At 47.7% G+C, this 14,986-nt stretch overlaps 1 protein-coding gene and 1 long non-coding RNA gene across 3 annotated transcripts in view; one reads left to right on the top strand and one right to left on the bottom strand.

The window, feature by feature from the left end:
• LOC112545639 (uncharacterized) overlaps positions 1–9,296 on the top strand; it is a 35,334-nt gene extending 26,038 nt beyond the window's left edge. For both annotated transcript variants that reach the window (XR_012895834.1, XR_003089175.2), the window contains exons 2-3: positions 6,453–6,897; positions 7,022–9,296. This is a non-coding gene — a long non-coding RNA (uncharacterized LOC112545639). The remainder of the gene's footprint in view (positions 1–6,452; positions 6,898–7,021) is intronic.
• The window catches only part of REC114 (REC114 meiotic recombination protein), a 111,061-nt gene extending 97,826 nt beyond the window's left edge, over positions 1–13,235 (bottom strand). The window contains exons 1-2 of the mRNA XM_075897569.1: positions 12,287–13,235; positions 9,208–9,297 (exon numbers count right to left, since the gene is read on the bottom strand). Of these exons, the coding sequence (XP_075753684.1) occupies positions 9,208–9,297; positions 12,287–12,511 (315 nt within the window). The 5' untranslated portion in view covers positions 12,512–13,235. The remainder of the gene's footprint in view (positions 1–9,207; positions 9,298–12,286) is intronic.
• Positions 13,236–14,986: the final 1,751 nt, after the last annotated feature.

Genomic DNA, 14,986 nt, shown 5'->3' with positions numbered 1-14,986 from the left:
CCCCGGCATGCACCTCCTCCCAGGACTTCAACCCCTTCCCCCACAGGGGAAGGATGTCCTGGCGTGCGCCTCCTCCGGGGACTCCTATCCCCTCCCACCCCCAGCAGGGGAAGGACATCCTGGCACGTGTCTCCTCTAGGGACTCCTTCCCTCCTCTGTGGGGGGGGGAGGAGTCCGGGGGCGCCTCCTCCAGGGACTCCTACCTCCTCCACCCCCACCCCCCGGAGAGGAACAACGTCCCCAGCACACCACAGACCTGGCCTATCAAGTACTGTACTGGCTGTTTGGGGCAAGGGGAACAGCCAGCGCACTTCCTGAAATCCCGGAAGTGGCGTGCAGCTGCAGGTCTTCCGTCCACCCCACGGGAAGCCGGTGCTACCTCCATTGTCGTTGGAGATACGCAGAGGGGCTTCTTGGGGGTGGGGAAAGTGGGGGGGCCCTGAACGCCTCGCAATCAACAGGTCGGGCCCTCCCAACTGACAAGTCAATCACAATCAACGTGTTGGTGACCATGGCCCTAGAGAAAAGGCTGGATGGAATAGCTTTCCAAGGAAGTGACCCAGAGATGTGACAGCAACCAATAATTTTGAGACGCAGCAGGTAAGAAGTTACTCACCTCCGTGCAGTAATGATGGTTCTTTGAAGTGTGTCCCCGTGGGTGCTCCACGTCTTGTGTCGGGCTCATCCCGGCACCGCAAATCGGAGGCTTCCCATAGCAGTGTTCCGCTGGACCGCACACGTGCGAGCAGCACTAGAGGCCATTTGCGCCTTTCATCTGTAGCACGCGGTCCTGCCCCGCTCAGTTCCTTTACCGCCAATCTGAAACAAGAGACGAGATTCCGTAGTTGGGAGGAGGGCGGGTCTTGGATCACCCACGGGAACACACCTCAAAGAACCATCGTTACTGCATGGAGGTGAGTAACTTCTTCTTCTTCTTTGGGTAGTCCCCACGGGTGCTCCATGTCTGGTGACTCCGGAGCAGTAATCCCAGCTAAGGGTGGGCTACAGAATCATGGTTGTGGTCGCGTGAGAACACTGCTGAGGCTACAGCAGAGTCAGAGGCTAGGTGTAGAAAAATCGCATAATGTCTCATGAAAGTAATGTTTGAAGACCAAGTAGCTGCTCGGCAGATGTCCTACAAAGGGACTCCTCTTACGAAGGCCGTTGAAGTAATGACTGCACGTGTAAAATGAGCTTTAGGTTGTGACGGCAGCGATTTGTTGCAAATAGTATAACATGTGGTAATACAAGAAACAATCAGCTTTGAAATACGTTGGATAGAAAGTGGTTGACCTCTAAAATGATCTGCAACAGATATAAGGAGATGATCAGTCTTTCGTATATCGCGAGTTCTATCAATATAAAACGCCAGGGCTCAGCGAACATTGAGTGTGTGCAAGTGAGCCTCGTGCAGCGAGGTATGTGGTTTAGGACAGCAGGAAGGTAAAACGATTGGCTTGTTAATATGAAAATCACTACAGACTTTTGGTAGAAAGGTTGGGTGAGCCCTCAATGTCACAGAGTCTCGACTGAAAATAGTATATGGGGGCGATGCCATAAGCTCCGCCAGCTCGCTGATTCTACGTGCAGAGATTATGGCAAGGAGAAAGGTTACTGTCGTTGTTAGTAGCTTCTAGGGAGGCCGTGGCCAGAGGTTCAAATGGCAGGCGTGTCAGGGCATCTAGAACGAGGTCAAGATTCCACATAAGTGGCGGGGATCTGAGTGGTGGGTTAAGGTTAGTGAGGCCTTTGAGAAACCTCCTTGTGGTAGGATGGGAAAATACAGACCGTTCCTCAACGGGATGATGGAATACCGTGATGGCTGCCAAATGAACTCTCAGGGATGGTATCGAGAGCCCCGCTGTCTGCAGGTGAAGAATATAGTCAAGTACAGCATGTAATGGTGAGGCGGAAGGATTTAGATCATTAGCGTTACACCACTGTGTAAACTAGACTATTTTGCTAAGTATGTTTTTCTTGTGGAATCCTTTTTGCTATGCAGCAGAATGCATTTCACCTGCTCTGAGCAAAGATTCTCGGATGCATGGAGCCATCTATCATCCAGGCAGTCAAGTGCAAGTGGTCTCTAGCTTTGGGTGGAGTAGGGAGCCATTCTGTTGCGTTAGCAAGTCTGGGAAGAGAGGAAGTCGGTATGGTGTTTGAGCGGACAGTTGTAGGAGGGTGGAGTACCATGGCTGTCAGGGCCAAGCTGGGGATATCAACAGTACCCGAGCCTTGTCCATGACAATTTTTTCCAGTACTCTTGGAATGAGAACAACAGGGGGGAATGCATATAATAGTGACTTCCCCCAATGGTAGAGAAATGTGTCTCCCAAGGAATGTGCGCTGATTCCCGTTCTCAAGCAGTACGCCTTGCACTTCGCGTTGGCATACGTCGCAAAAAGATCTATTGTGGGGCGGCCCCAATGGTGAAAGATATGTTGAAGAACATCTGTGCGGATCACCCATTCGTGGTTGTGGGGGAAGTATCTGCTAAGTGAATCCACGATAGCATTGCTCACACCGGGCAGGTATGACACTATAATGGTAATATCGTTGTGGATGCACCAATTCCATAGCCGAACCGCCTCTGCACAGGGGGACCGAGATCTGGCCCCTCCTTGCCTGTTGACATAATATATGGCGGCAACATTGTCCGTGAGGATCCTAGTGATCTTGTCCTTTATGTGTGCTTTGAAGTGTCTGCAGGCATGGAATATCACTCTGAGCTCTAGCAAGTTGATGTGCAGCAGCATTTCTGTTTCGGACCACCGACCCTGAGCTATTAACGACAGATGTCTCACTCACCGGTTGGGGCCGCACATGGGGACGTTATCTGCCTCGAGGGTTGGGTTTGGTGAAAGGGAACACCTACCAACAGGTTCTTGGGTTTGCTCCACCAGTGGAGGGAGTCTTGAACATACGGTGGTAGCACTACCACTTTGTGAATGCTGTGCCTCACGGGATTGTATACCGTGCTCAAGCACTGTTGGAGGCATCAAAAATGTAATCTTGTTTTGCGGACAAGTACCATGGTGGCAGCCATATGACCCAGAAGCTGTAAGTGGATGCACATGGGAAGTGTCGGAGATTGCAGCACTGTCTGTATCAGATTGCGCATAGCTTGGAAGGGCTCTGCAGGTAGCTAGACTCGTGCTGATAATGAGTCGAGTAGAGCTCCTATGAAGGTCAGTGTCTGAGCTGGTTCTAGATGCGACATTTCCATGTTTGTAACGAGGCCTAGGGACTTGAAGAGACTTCTCGTTACGGCCACCATGTTGTGAGTCTCCGACTGAGTGCGACCCCCAAGCAGACAATCGTCGAGGTAGGGGAAGATTGACATCCCTATTCTGCGGAGATGCGCGGCAACAACCGACAGTGTTTTGGAGAATACCCTGGGGGCTGAGACCAGGCCAAAGGGAAGTACTCTGTATTGGAAGTGCTCATCTCCGACTACAAAACGCAGGAAGCGTCTGTGTGCTATGTGTAGAGTAATATGAAAACATGTGTCCTGCAAATCGAGGACCGCAAACCAGTCTCCTTTGTTCGGTGATGGTATAATTTTTGTCAGCGTGACCATCTTGAAGCGCTGCTTCTTGATGTAATGATTTAGGCCTCTTAGATCGAGAATCAGTCTTTTTGGGGACGAGAAAGTACCTGGAGTAAAACCCTCTCCCTCGGAATTTCATAGGTACTTTTTCTATGGCTCCAATGGCAAGAAGATGACAAACTTCTTCCTGGAGCAGGGTCCCATGAGATGGGTCCCTGAAAAGGGACAGGGAGGGTGGGGAGGTGGGAGGCAGGGAGATGAAAGGTATTGTGAGGCCTGATGTTATTATTTTTAAGACCCATCTGTTTGAGGTGATGTTGCGTCACTCATGGCAGTATGGCCTCAGGCGATGATGGAACAGGAGGGTGGGAGGTTCTTCCACACTGACCACTGGAAATGTGTTCATGTCCTCGACACAGGACTAAAATTTGCAGCTTTGTGCTAGGCCGAACTGGTGCACAGTTTGACTGTTGACGCTTGTGTTGCAGGCGCTGCCTGAATCAGGGCTGATCAGATGAACACTGCTGTTGCTTGTGGAACATGTAATCATATCTCCTTTGGAAGGCATAATAATGTCTATGCTTAAAATGAGGTGTATACATTCCTAGGGTCCGCAGAGTGGTGCGGGAGTCCTTCCCGGAATGCAGGATGTCATCCATTGAGGTGGCAAATAACTTCTTTTGGTCAAATGGGAGATCCTCTACTTTACTTTGTAACTCCCTTGGTGCTCCCGCAGCCAGTAGCCAAGAGGCCCTGAGTGCATGGCGATGCCTGTTGCCATGGCGCGTGCAGCAGTATCCGCGACATCAAGAGTGATTTGGAGAGATGCTCTGCAAGCAGTGTAACCTTCATGAGCTATCGATTTTAGCAGAGGTCTCTTAGCCTCAAGGAGAAGTTCCGGTAATTTAGCGTAATTGTTGAAATTATGATTTGAGAGAAGAGCAGTGTAATTAGCAATTCGCAGTAGTAGGGTTGACGAATACATCTTGCATCCAAAGAGATCAAGCTTCCTCGTGTCCTTATCTGGAAGGGAATTTCTGAAGTGAGGCGTCCTGGTCTTGTGATGGACTGCATCTACTATCAAGGAGTTAGGTTGGGGATGATTGAAGAGGAAGTCTAAGCCTTTAGATGGAACAAAGTATTTGTCTGCTTTTTTACTGGTTGGTGGGATCGATGTAGATTTTTTGAGCAGCTTATGTTGTTTCACCTGGGCTTCAGTCAGTTGGCTCTTGGCTCTGTGCCACATTTAAAAAAGATCCTGAAATTCCTTCAGGTCATCTGGAGGTGAGGTGTAAGCTGGGGTTACAGCTTCATTCGGTGAAGGAAGTGATGAATGCGCATTAGCCAACATGTCTGTCTCAGTTTCCGATAGCTGCCCCTCCTCCGGTTCTGAATGTTCAAGTGGGCATCTGGGCTCCTTGGAGGAGGCGAGGGTTGAGCTGCCGACTGTCCCCTAGGTTCGGTATGCAGCGAACGTGGGCTGATCGCAATGCTCCTGCCATTCTATCTTCGATAACAGTGTGACCGGCTGTGATGAGATGATACATAGTAGTAGGGTCTATGATAATGACTGTAGTGATGGTCCAAACGACCAGGGGACGACTGCCTAGACGATATGACACTGCCATGCCTAATGTAGTAAGTACGGCATGGTGAACATACAGGTGAGCACAGGTGCTGGGAAGGAGACCGTGATCGAGAGTGCTTTGGGTGTGCCCAGCTAGGTTCTCTATGGTGGCGATAATAAGGTTCACTACGCCGTGAACGAGTCACTTGCTCCCTGGTGTGGCCAGATGGTGCAGAAGAATGAGGCTGTGGGGATGGCTCTAGAGAAAAAGACCGTGAAGGGGGAGCGTGAGACAGCGTGAGTGTGTGATTTAGAGATTGCCTTCCTCGGTGCCATTGCTGGCAGATCTGGGCGTGCAGGCAGCTGAGAGGGCACTGGTGCTGAAACAGCTGCAGACTGAAGAGTGGAGAACTTGCTCTAGCTCAGGCACCTATGGTGCCAATGGTGCTGAGGACAGCTCCTGAGCTGACAGAGGCAGGCACTGCAGCTGGAGGAGCTGAGGAGACCGGTACTGGAGCTGCCGGTGCCGGCTCCTTAGAACGGCATGGCAGTGCCGTGTGGGGTCGGGCTCATGGCTCGGTGCGGGCTGGCTTCTTTGCACCCTGCATGCGTGTGGTGCCGGAGGTGGAGCCCAAAGTCCTGGGCTTAGTAGTGCTGGAGGTGGAGCCCGAAGTGCCGGCTTTATCTCCTGCACTAACCCGTGTCTGCAGGAGGGCTGGCAGGGATCGGGAGAGGGAGACTCTTTTCCTCTTTAGGGAAGCCGTCGCCGGAGAGGTAGCCCGCCTTTTTCTCATAGCGGGGTCAGGCGCAGCCGAGGAGGAAGCATCGGAAGGCATCAGTGCCTTGTCAAACAAAATCATTTTTAGGCGTCTTTCACGGTCCTTGCGGGCTCTGGTTGTTAATTTAGCACAATGGGTGCATTTTTGGGGCAGGTGTGCCTCCCCCAAGCATCTGATACAGGCAGCTTGGCTGTCTGAGACAGGCATTGCCTCCCGGCACATAGAACATTTCTTAAAGCCTGGGGAGCCAGGCATTTTCCCGCTCCAGGTGTATGACACACTCTCGTTTCCTTTAAATATGTTTCTGTCAGTTTTCTATTTTTCTTTCCCTTCTTTTCTTTGTTTTTGCTGTTGTGTGTGGGGTGGTGTGTTGTGTTTGGTTTTTTTGTTTTTGAGGCGGCTAATCTGCCGAACTAAGAACTACAAGGCTAACAGTAACTAATGGAGATAAACATGTACATAAAGTCTGTCTTTTTTTTTTTTTTTTAAATGACTGAAAGTATGTAGAAGGAGGAACAAACAACAGCTAATTAGTATTTCCCTTAATTATTCATAGGTAGCTTGAATAAGGCTGAAGAGAGGGGAGAGCTCCGTCTGCCACCAGGGGCGGCTGAGAGGAACTGAGCGGGGCCAGACTGCGCACTACAGATGAAAGTCACAAACAGCCTCTAGTGCTGCTTGTGCATGCGCTGTCCGGCGGAACATGGCGATGTGAAGCCTCCGATTCACAGCGCCGGGACGAGCCTGACACCAGACGTGGAGCACCCACGGGGACTACCCGAAGAAGAACTGCTACTTATAGGGTTCCTGGGCTGGGACCCAAAGGAGTGGGCGGGTCTGGGTCCTCCCCACATCCTAGCAACCACACCAGGGGCCAAAAGAAGAGACCTGGTCCCAGGCCATATACTGGACACTTCCTCTCTGCAGACAGTCGAGTAGAAACTACAAGACTCCCCTCCGCCACCGAGGGGTGCTCATAAGAAGGGCAGAGCCCTTTACAGGTTGTAAGAATTTTTTTTTTTAACAAGTAACTACAAACTAATTAACTAACTATGCTATGAACTATAAACTATGTTACAGGAACAGTAAACTAACTAATAGAACTCTTAATTTTGTGATCAACAGTTGAGGAGAAGAGCTTGCTCTGTCTGTGACCGAGGGTGGCAACGAAGGAACTGGTGAGAGCCAAGCCGCGCACACGAGAGAAAGGGTGAGAACATGACAAGACGCTGACTACACATGCGTGGTCCGGATGACTACTGCTATTGAAGACTCTGATCTGTGGCACCGGGACGAGCCCAACACCTACAGTGGAGCATCCACAGGGGTATCTCTCAAAGTAGAAGTAATTATTCCACTCTACTCACTTGATTAGGCCTCAACTGAAGTACTGTGTTTAGTTCTGAGCACCACATCTTAGGAAAAATATGGACAAATTGGAGAAGGTCCAGAGAAGAGCAACCAAAATGATTAAAAGTCTAGAAAATATGACCTACGAGGAAAGACTGAAAGAATTGGATTTGTTTAATTTGGAAAAAATAACGAAGAGGGAACATGATAATAGCTTTCAAGCACCAAAAAGGTTGCGACAAGGAGGATCAAGAAAAATGATTCTCCTTAACCTCTGATGGTAGGACAAGGACCAATTATCTTAAATTGTTGTAAGGGAAGTTTTGGTTGGCCATTAGGAAAAGCTTCCTTCTTGTCAGGGTATATAAGCACTGGAATAAATTGCCTATGGTGTTTGTGGAATCTCCATCGCTAGCAAAATTTAAGAGTAGGTTGTTAGACAAATACCTATCAGGGATGATCTGGATGATGCCTGATACTGCCATAAGCTTCAGAGGGGTAGCCGAGTTAGTCTGTAACAGGAAAAACGACAAACGGTCTAGTAGTGCCTTAAAGACTAACAAAACATGTAGAAAGTATCATGAGTTTTCGTGGGCACAATCCACTTCTTCAGATAACCATAATAGCAGGGGATTGGACTTCACCTCTCAAGGTTTCTTCCAGTTCTAGTATTTTATATATATTCTAAGTATCTTAAAGGATGTCACAAGGAGGAGGGAGAAAAATTGTTTGGCCTCTGATGATAGAACAAGAAGCAATGGGCTTAAACTGCAGCAAGGGAAGTTAAAGGCTGGACATGAGGAAAAACTTCCTGTCAGAGTGGTTAAAACTGGAATAAATTGTCTAGGAAGGCTGTGGAATCTCCATCTCTGGAGATATTTAGGAGCAGGTTAGATGTACCATTCCTGATAGATGTCTTCAGCTTGGTCCTGCTGTGAGGGCAGGGGACTGGACACAATGACCTTTACATCTACTGTCATTAAATTGTCTCACCTCATTCATATTTTTGCTCTGATTTTTTTCTTTGTAAAGAAATGCTGCCATTAACTCCAAGTTTATGATAGAAGTTCAGCATATTTACTTTTTATTTACAAACCTTGAGATAATATTTTAGACCTTAACATGTGTTAAATTCAGATTTCAGTTAAACAGATTTCTTCTTAAAAATTATAATTAATGTTTTAAATGATTTTTAAACAAAATAAGTAACCAATATTCACCCTGACATCTATAGTAAAAACTTGTGTAAAAAAACGTTACCCTATAAAATAGGACTCCAGATGAAAAACTTAACATTGGAAAACTGGATTTGAATCACACTTTAGGAATTTTCTGTTAATTATAGAATTATAAAACAGGCAATCATTATGCCAATTCATGGAACATCCATTTACCCTCATTTAGGATCTGTTAGATGCTTCTGTTTTCATCAAATTTTAAAAGGAAAATGACTGTTCTCTATTACTGTGCAAAGTGGACGAGGGAATGCCTTTTCTTGGACCGATTTATTTTTGTGAGTGGTAGATTCAATGAAATCTTGGGCAACACCACAGAAGAACATGTACAACAAAACAAATTTTGAAAGCATAGCCATAATAAAGATGTAAGTGATTAGTCAAGTCAACTACTCAACTACTAGCATTTCTTCCCCCTCCCCCACTTGCTGCCTCTGGCAACAAGGCAGGAGGGAGGGGAAAAGCAGGAGCCAGTGCTGGGAGGAGCCAGCTTAAAAGCATTCTCCATCACAGAAGAGAAACACTAACATTCAATATGGAAAGAAAAGTGCACTTGAAGTATTATATAGATAAGTTCAAAGGGTACTACTTCTACCATGTGAATTTTTATGTGCTAAGTAAAAATTTGGTACAGCTTGCTTTCAGTAACAGACATTAAATTGAGGAAGGACAAAAGAATTAAGACTGATACTAACACGAATTGAGAAATTTAAACTGAAAACCTACCTGTACCGCCCGTCTTTGGGAAATGAATAAATGGCCAGATACAACAATGGTGAGAATAATATGGCCTGATTCTTCATTTGACTCCAAAACCTTTAAAAAAAATCAAATTTCATGTAGATAACTGATTGCTATCTGCCAGTATAATAGATACAGGTAAAACCAAAGTTTTTAATCTTGGGTGCCAAGAAATTAAGCACCTAAGGCTGATTACAGTGATATTGAGCACTTCACTCCTATTGATAATGACAGTAGGGATGTTAAATATCTGTTAACTGACAAGTTGAGTAACTTCGTGAATTATCAGTTAGGGTACGTCTAGACTACATGCCTCTGTCTCCAGAGGCATGTAGATTAGGCTACCCGACATAGTAAAATGAAGCGGCGATTTAAATAATCGACGCTTCATTTAAATTTACATGGCTGCCGCGTTGAGCCGACAAACAGCTAATCAGCTGTTTGTCGGCTCAGCGCGATAGTCTGGACGCTCCCCTGCCGACATCAAAGGTATTTGTTGACCACCCAGGTAAACCTCATCCCAGAAGGCGTTACCTGGGTGGTCGACAAATACCTTTGATGTCAGCAGGGGAGCGTCCAGACTATCGCGCTGAGCCGACAAACAGCTGATCAGCTGTTTGTCGGCTCAGCGCGGCAGCCATGTAAATTTAAATGAAGCGGCGATTATTTAAATCGCCGCTTCATTTTACTATGTCGGGTAGCCTAATCTACATGCCTCTGGCGACAGAGGCATGTACTCTAGACGTACCCTTAGTTAACTATTAACTATAGTCCCTGGAGGTAGGGGTGGCAGCCAGTGCGCTTTGGCCTCATTCCCAAGGAGCCCTTGCCACTCTACACTACTGCCTCTGTATCAGAAGCAGCAGCAAGGAGTACCAGGCAGGAGCTAATCTGCAAGGGGAGCCAGTTTAAAAACCAGCTCCCCTCACGGAACGGCTGCCTGTCGTCCTATGCTGCTGCCTCTGATAAAGAGGAAGCAGCACAGGGTGGCAGTAGCCCCTGTCTAGGGGAATTCTGAGCCCCCCGACCCAGCACGAGCCAGAACTGAACCGGGCTGCTGGCCAGCATGCTAAAAAATTTACTGGCAAGTAGGAGAGAGAAGAGGAGGGAAGTGTGTGTAGTTCATACCATTAACCTATAAGCTTTTGCTTATAGGTTGACTACACTATTAAATTCCTCGTTGAGAGTGCTCACTAGCTCTGAAAATAGCCTCTTATTTAGGCAACAAAATATAGATTTGATACCTAACCATAGGTAGCCAAGCTTGACATTTTTTTCATCTAAACCAGTGGCTCCCGGTATTCTTGATATCAAAGACCACTTGTGAGGGAAGGCTAAGAGAGAATGATGGACCGCTATTTCATTATTTTTTAGTATTTATGGTCAATCATAATTTCATGTACAATTCATTTAGATATTTAAATACAGTGGTTGCTGCTCAGTTTAATCAATTTTATACGAGAAGTTAATGACAGTACAAGTGAATCTTCAAACTCTATAATAAGTAGGGCTGCAGCAAGCAAGATTCACACTGAGGGCTGAAGGGAAGAAAGTCAATCTGTCTTGTAAACAGATTGATACTCCATATGAAATTTCTTTTCTTTCACACTAGAAGATGTTAGGCCAGCTTGATTCTATTAATAAAGTTTCAGCAACTATCATATTACTATCATATTAAAGCTCCTAATTCGAACTACCATTAAACCTCCTGCACCCTAGTTCGAAGTAGGGTGGCAGTGTAGACATACCCTCAGTTCTTAAAATCTCACAGTAAAAGGAATGCCACAACCTCCCTTGGAAGTCTATTCCAGTACTTAATTTTCTAACTAAAAAGTTTTTCCTAATAATCTTACCTAAACTTAATCCGCAGCAAGGAAGAGTTATTTCTTATCCTACCTTCAGTGGACATGCAAAATAATCAATTACAGTTCTATTTACAAAAGCCCTTAATATATTTATCAAGTTCTCTCCTCGGTCTTCTATTCTCAAGATTAAATACGCACAAATTGTAACCTTTTCTCACAGGTCAAGTTTTCTGAGTCTTTTATGATTTTTGATGGGCACAGTCCAGCAAATCTTTTATCTTCAGATTTTCCTGGGCTCTCTCTTACATTTAATTTTGCTCCTCTAAAAATGCCATACTGATTTCAGCTTGGTTTTGCTAAATGAGACTTTAGTACTTAAACTTCAATTTTCCAAGGTATAAAACTAAACATTTATGCAAGAATAAATATTGAATGCATATAGGATATGGCACTCCTGCTCAGAGCCATAACATAAAAATATATAGTGCTTTCCCAAATAGTTTAACATTCCCAGTGTATGTTTAGGAATATCATAGACATTTGACAAAAGTCTACTGATCTTGACCAAGTTTTCAGATCAACTGAAATAAAAAGTAGTATTTATTCCACTGGCACTCATTTTGTACAGCAAGTTACACACATGTCAAAGGCTTAGTTCTTTTAATTTTTTGTCCCCAGTTTATTACCTTTCTTGTTGATCTACTATATATGTGGGAGTTTGTCCATAAGTCTGTCTATTCAAGAACTCCTCCTAACCTAAAGGGTAAGAGCTAGGCTAGTCAAACTCGGTCTATAGCTTCCTCCTGTCATCGCTTAAAGCAGAGGGAAGGGAAGCTGTGCCAGGACGATGGGCTGTGTCTGGAATGGGGCTGCGTTTCATACAATCCTAGGAGAGACACAAATCACCAGGCAGGTGAAGGGCCCTGTCTGGGCGCATGCTCCTCCCCCCCCCCCCCCCCCGGTCCCCTCACACACACTGGGGGGTGGGAGGGATCCCCGATTGCTGCAGGAACAGGGCGTTGGCTGGTCACCTTGGCAGCAAGGGGGAAGGCGGCAGCCTGCGCCGCTCCTCAGCGGGCCGGGAGCGGGGCTGAGGCGCGCGCCGTGGTGGCGCGTGCCGGTTGCTGGGCCGCGCGCCCGCCCAGGCCCCGTCTGTCTCCACAGAGAGGGGCGGCGGCCGCCACGCGGGCCGGAGGAAGGTGCTGAGACGGCGGCGATGCCGCTGGACGCGGGACACACAGCGCCGGGCCTGGCCTCACCTTCCAGGAGGCCGAAGCTCCCGCCTGGCCGCGAGGGGCTCCCGGGGAGACGAGGCGGCCGTAGCGCTTCAGCGGCCACGACCCGGCGCTGCGGAGGGGAGGCGCGGCGACGGCGCCGCACGTCTCCTCGGCGGGGGGACCCTGGGGCACCCCGGCCGGCTCGGCGGCGGAGCCCGGAACCTCCCGGCTCAAGCTGAAGCGGCCGCCCTCGTCCGCGGCCGCCATTGCAGCGCTAAGGGCCGAAACGGCGACACCTCAGAGCCGCCGGCCGCGAATCGCAAGGTGAGGGACAGACGGGAGCCAATGAGAAGAACCGTGGGGCACGCAGCCGCCAATCAGGAGGTGAGAAGGAGGCGTCAGCCAATGGGGCGGCGACCTGCCTTTCCCGCTCTAGACTTCGCCGCCCAATGCGCGAAAGTGCGGGAACAAGCTGCGGGCGCGCTCCTCGTGCTCCCCCGCCCCCCGCCTGTCCCTTCTCCCGGGTGGGCAAACGCCCTGGCCTCAGGGCCTCACGGGCGGGCTTCCCAGGACAGCCACGTGTGGCCAGGCCTGCCTCCATCAGTACCACCTGGCACCGACTCCACCTAGTACTGCATGCCCCAGTCTCCTGTCCACCCCCAGCACCGCCTACCTGCTCCCCTCCCGCTGCCTGGAGTATCATGGCTGGTGGTGAGGGACTGTGCCATCCCAGCACTGAGGAAGATTGGGGGGGGCAGCCACTGCTGCTTGGCATGCTGCCCAGGAGTAGCTCTGGCTTCTCCCAGTAAGGGTGTCCTGACCCCACTCCCCAGTAGGATCGCAGGGCAGACTGAAAGGAGAAATGGGCTGTAGTTTTGCTCCATTCTGCCTTAGCCCCATTTGCTGCTCGGAGGGGTTGAAAGTACTTTAGAAGACAGGATTGTAATTAAAAATGATCTGGACAAACCGGAGAAATAGTCTGTGGTAAATAGGATGACGTTAAATAAGGACAAATGCAAAGTACTCCACTTAGGAAAGAACAGTCAATTGCACACATACAAAATGGGAAGTAACAGCCTAAGAAGGACCACTGTGGAAAGGGATCTGGGGTCATAGTGAACCACAAGCTAAATATGAATCAACAGTGTAACACTGGGTAAAAGAGGAAACATTCTGGGATGTATTAGTAGGAATGTTGTAAATAAGAAACAAGAAATAATTCTTCCACTCTACTCCACTCTGATTAGGCCTCAGCTGGTGTATTGTGTCCGTTTCTGGGTATTACATTTCAGGAAAGATGTGGACAAATTGGAAAAAGTCCAGGGAAAAGCAACAACAACAACAAACTTATAGAATCACAGAACACTAGAACTGGAATGGACCTCGAGAAGTCATCAAGTCCAGTCCCCTGGCCTCACGGCAGGACCTAGTACCATCTAGACCATCTCTAGTAGATGTCTATCTAACCTGCTCTTAAATATCTCCAGAGATGGAGATTCCACAACCTCCCTAGGCAACTTATTCCAGTATTTAACCACCCTAACAGTTAGGAAGTTTTTCCTAATGTCCAGCCTAAACCTCCCTTGCTGCAGTTTAAGCCCATTGCTTCTTGTCCTATCCTCAGAGGCCAAAGAATAGTTTTTCTCCCTTCTTCTTGTGACAACCTTTTAGCTATCTGAAAACTATGAGGGAAGACTGGAAAAAAACTGAGTTTGTTTAATCTGGATGGAAAAGAAAAGACAAAGAGGGGACATGATAGCAACTCTGAAGGTTGTTACAAGGAGGAGGAGAAAAATTATCCCCCTTAATCTCTGGTGATAGGCTAAGAAGCAATGGTCTAAAATCGTAGTATGGTAGATTTAGGTTCTGACATTAGGAAAAACTTCCTAACTATCAGGGTGATTAAGCACTAGAATAAATTACCTAGGGAGTTTGTGGAATCTCCATCATTAGAGATTTTAAGAGCAGGTTAGACAGACACCTGTCAGAAATGGTTCAGATGGTGTTGGTCCTACCATGAGTGCAGGGAACTAGACTTGACGACCTTTCTAGGACCTTTCCATTCCTGTGATTCTATAATTCTTAGTCCAATTCAGAGACAGCAGTGATTGTGAATTGTGGTCTATGGCTGTATCTGCAGAAGAAAACATACTAAGAAACATTCTATGCAAGGCCCCACGCCTAAAAGGGCTTCACGCCCTAAAACCAGAGGGCCCCACACCCTAAACCCGGAAGTGTGCCAGACACGCCACGGAAGGGGGCGTTGGCCCCGGAGGAGTAGTGCGGCAGCTTCTGTGCGCCGCAGGAGGGGAGTCGGCCCGTGGGTTTAGCTGGAAGGTGGGACTCTGCTCTGTAGCTGGGGATTTAAAGAGGCTGTGAGTTGTTTCTTTGTGTGCTGGGTTGGTTTTTTTTTTTTTTTTTGCTCAACCAAAATTTGGTTTGAATTGGGCCCTGCACTTCCTAAAGCCAGACCTGATTCTATATCCAATGAAAATCATCTGTTTTTCTGTCATAATATTTGGAATTGAAAGAGCATTCCTCATCAATTTTTTACATTCCTAATGTAATCTGGGAGTTGTATAGCATTTGTTCCACAGATAGTATCTCTGCATAGTAGACAGCTACAACTATAAGGAGTGGGGTTTTTTTAAGCTTATCCCAGCAACTCACTCGACTCTTTAGCGGCTTCAAGTAGCTGCATGTGTACCAAATGCCATGCCCTGGTGGAACCTTGCCTCCGTT

The sequence above is a fragment of the Pelodiscus sinensis genome, chromosome 14 (genome assembly GCF_049634645.1).
Source record: "Pelodiscus sinensis isolate JC-2024 chromosome 14, ASM4963464v1, whole genome shotgun sequence".
Lineage (NCBI taxonomy): Eukaryota > Metazoa > Chordata > Testudines > Trionychidae > Pelodiscus > Pelodiscus sinensis.
Note: the sequence above shows the minus strand (reverse complement) of the source record. Positions and strands in the feature narration are given on the sequence as shown.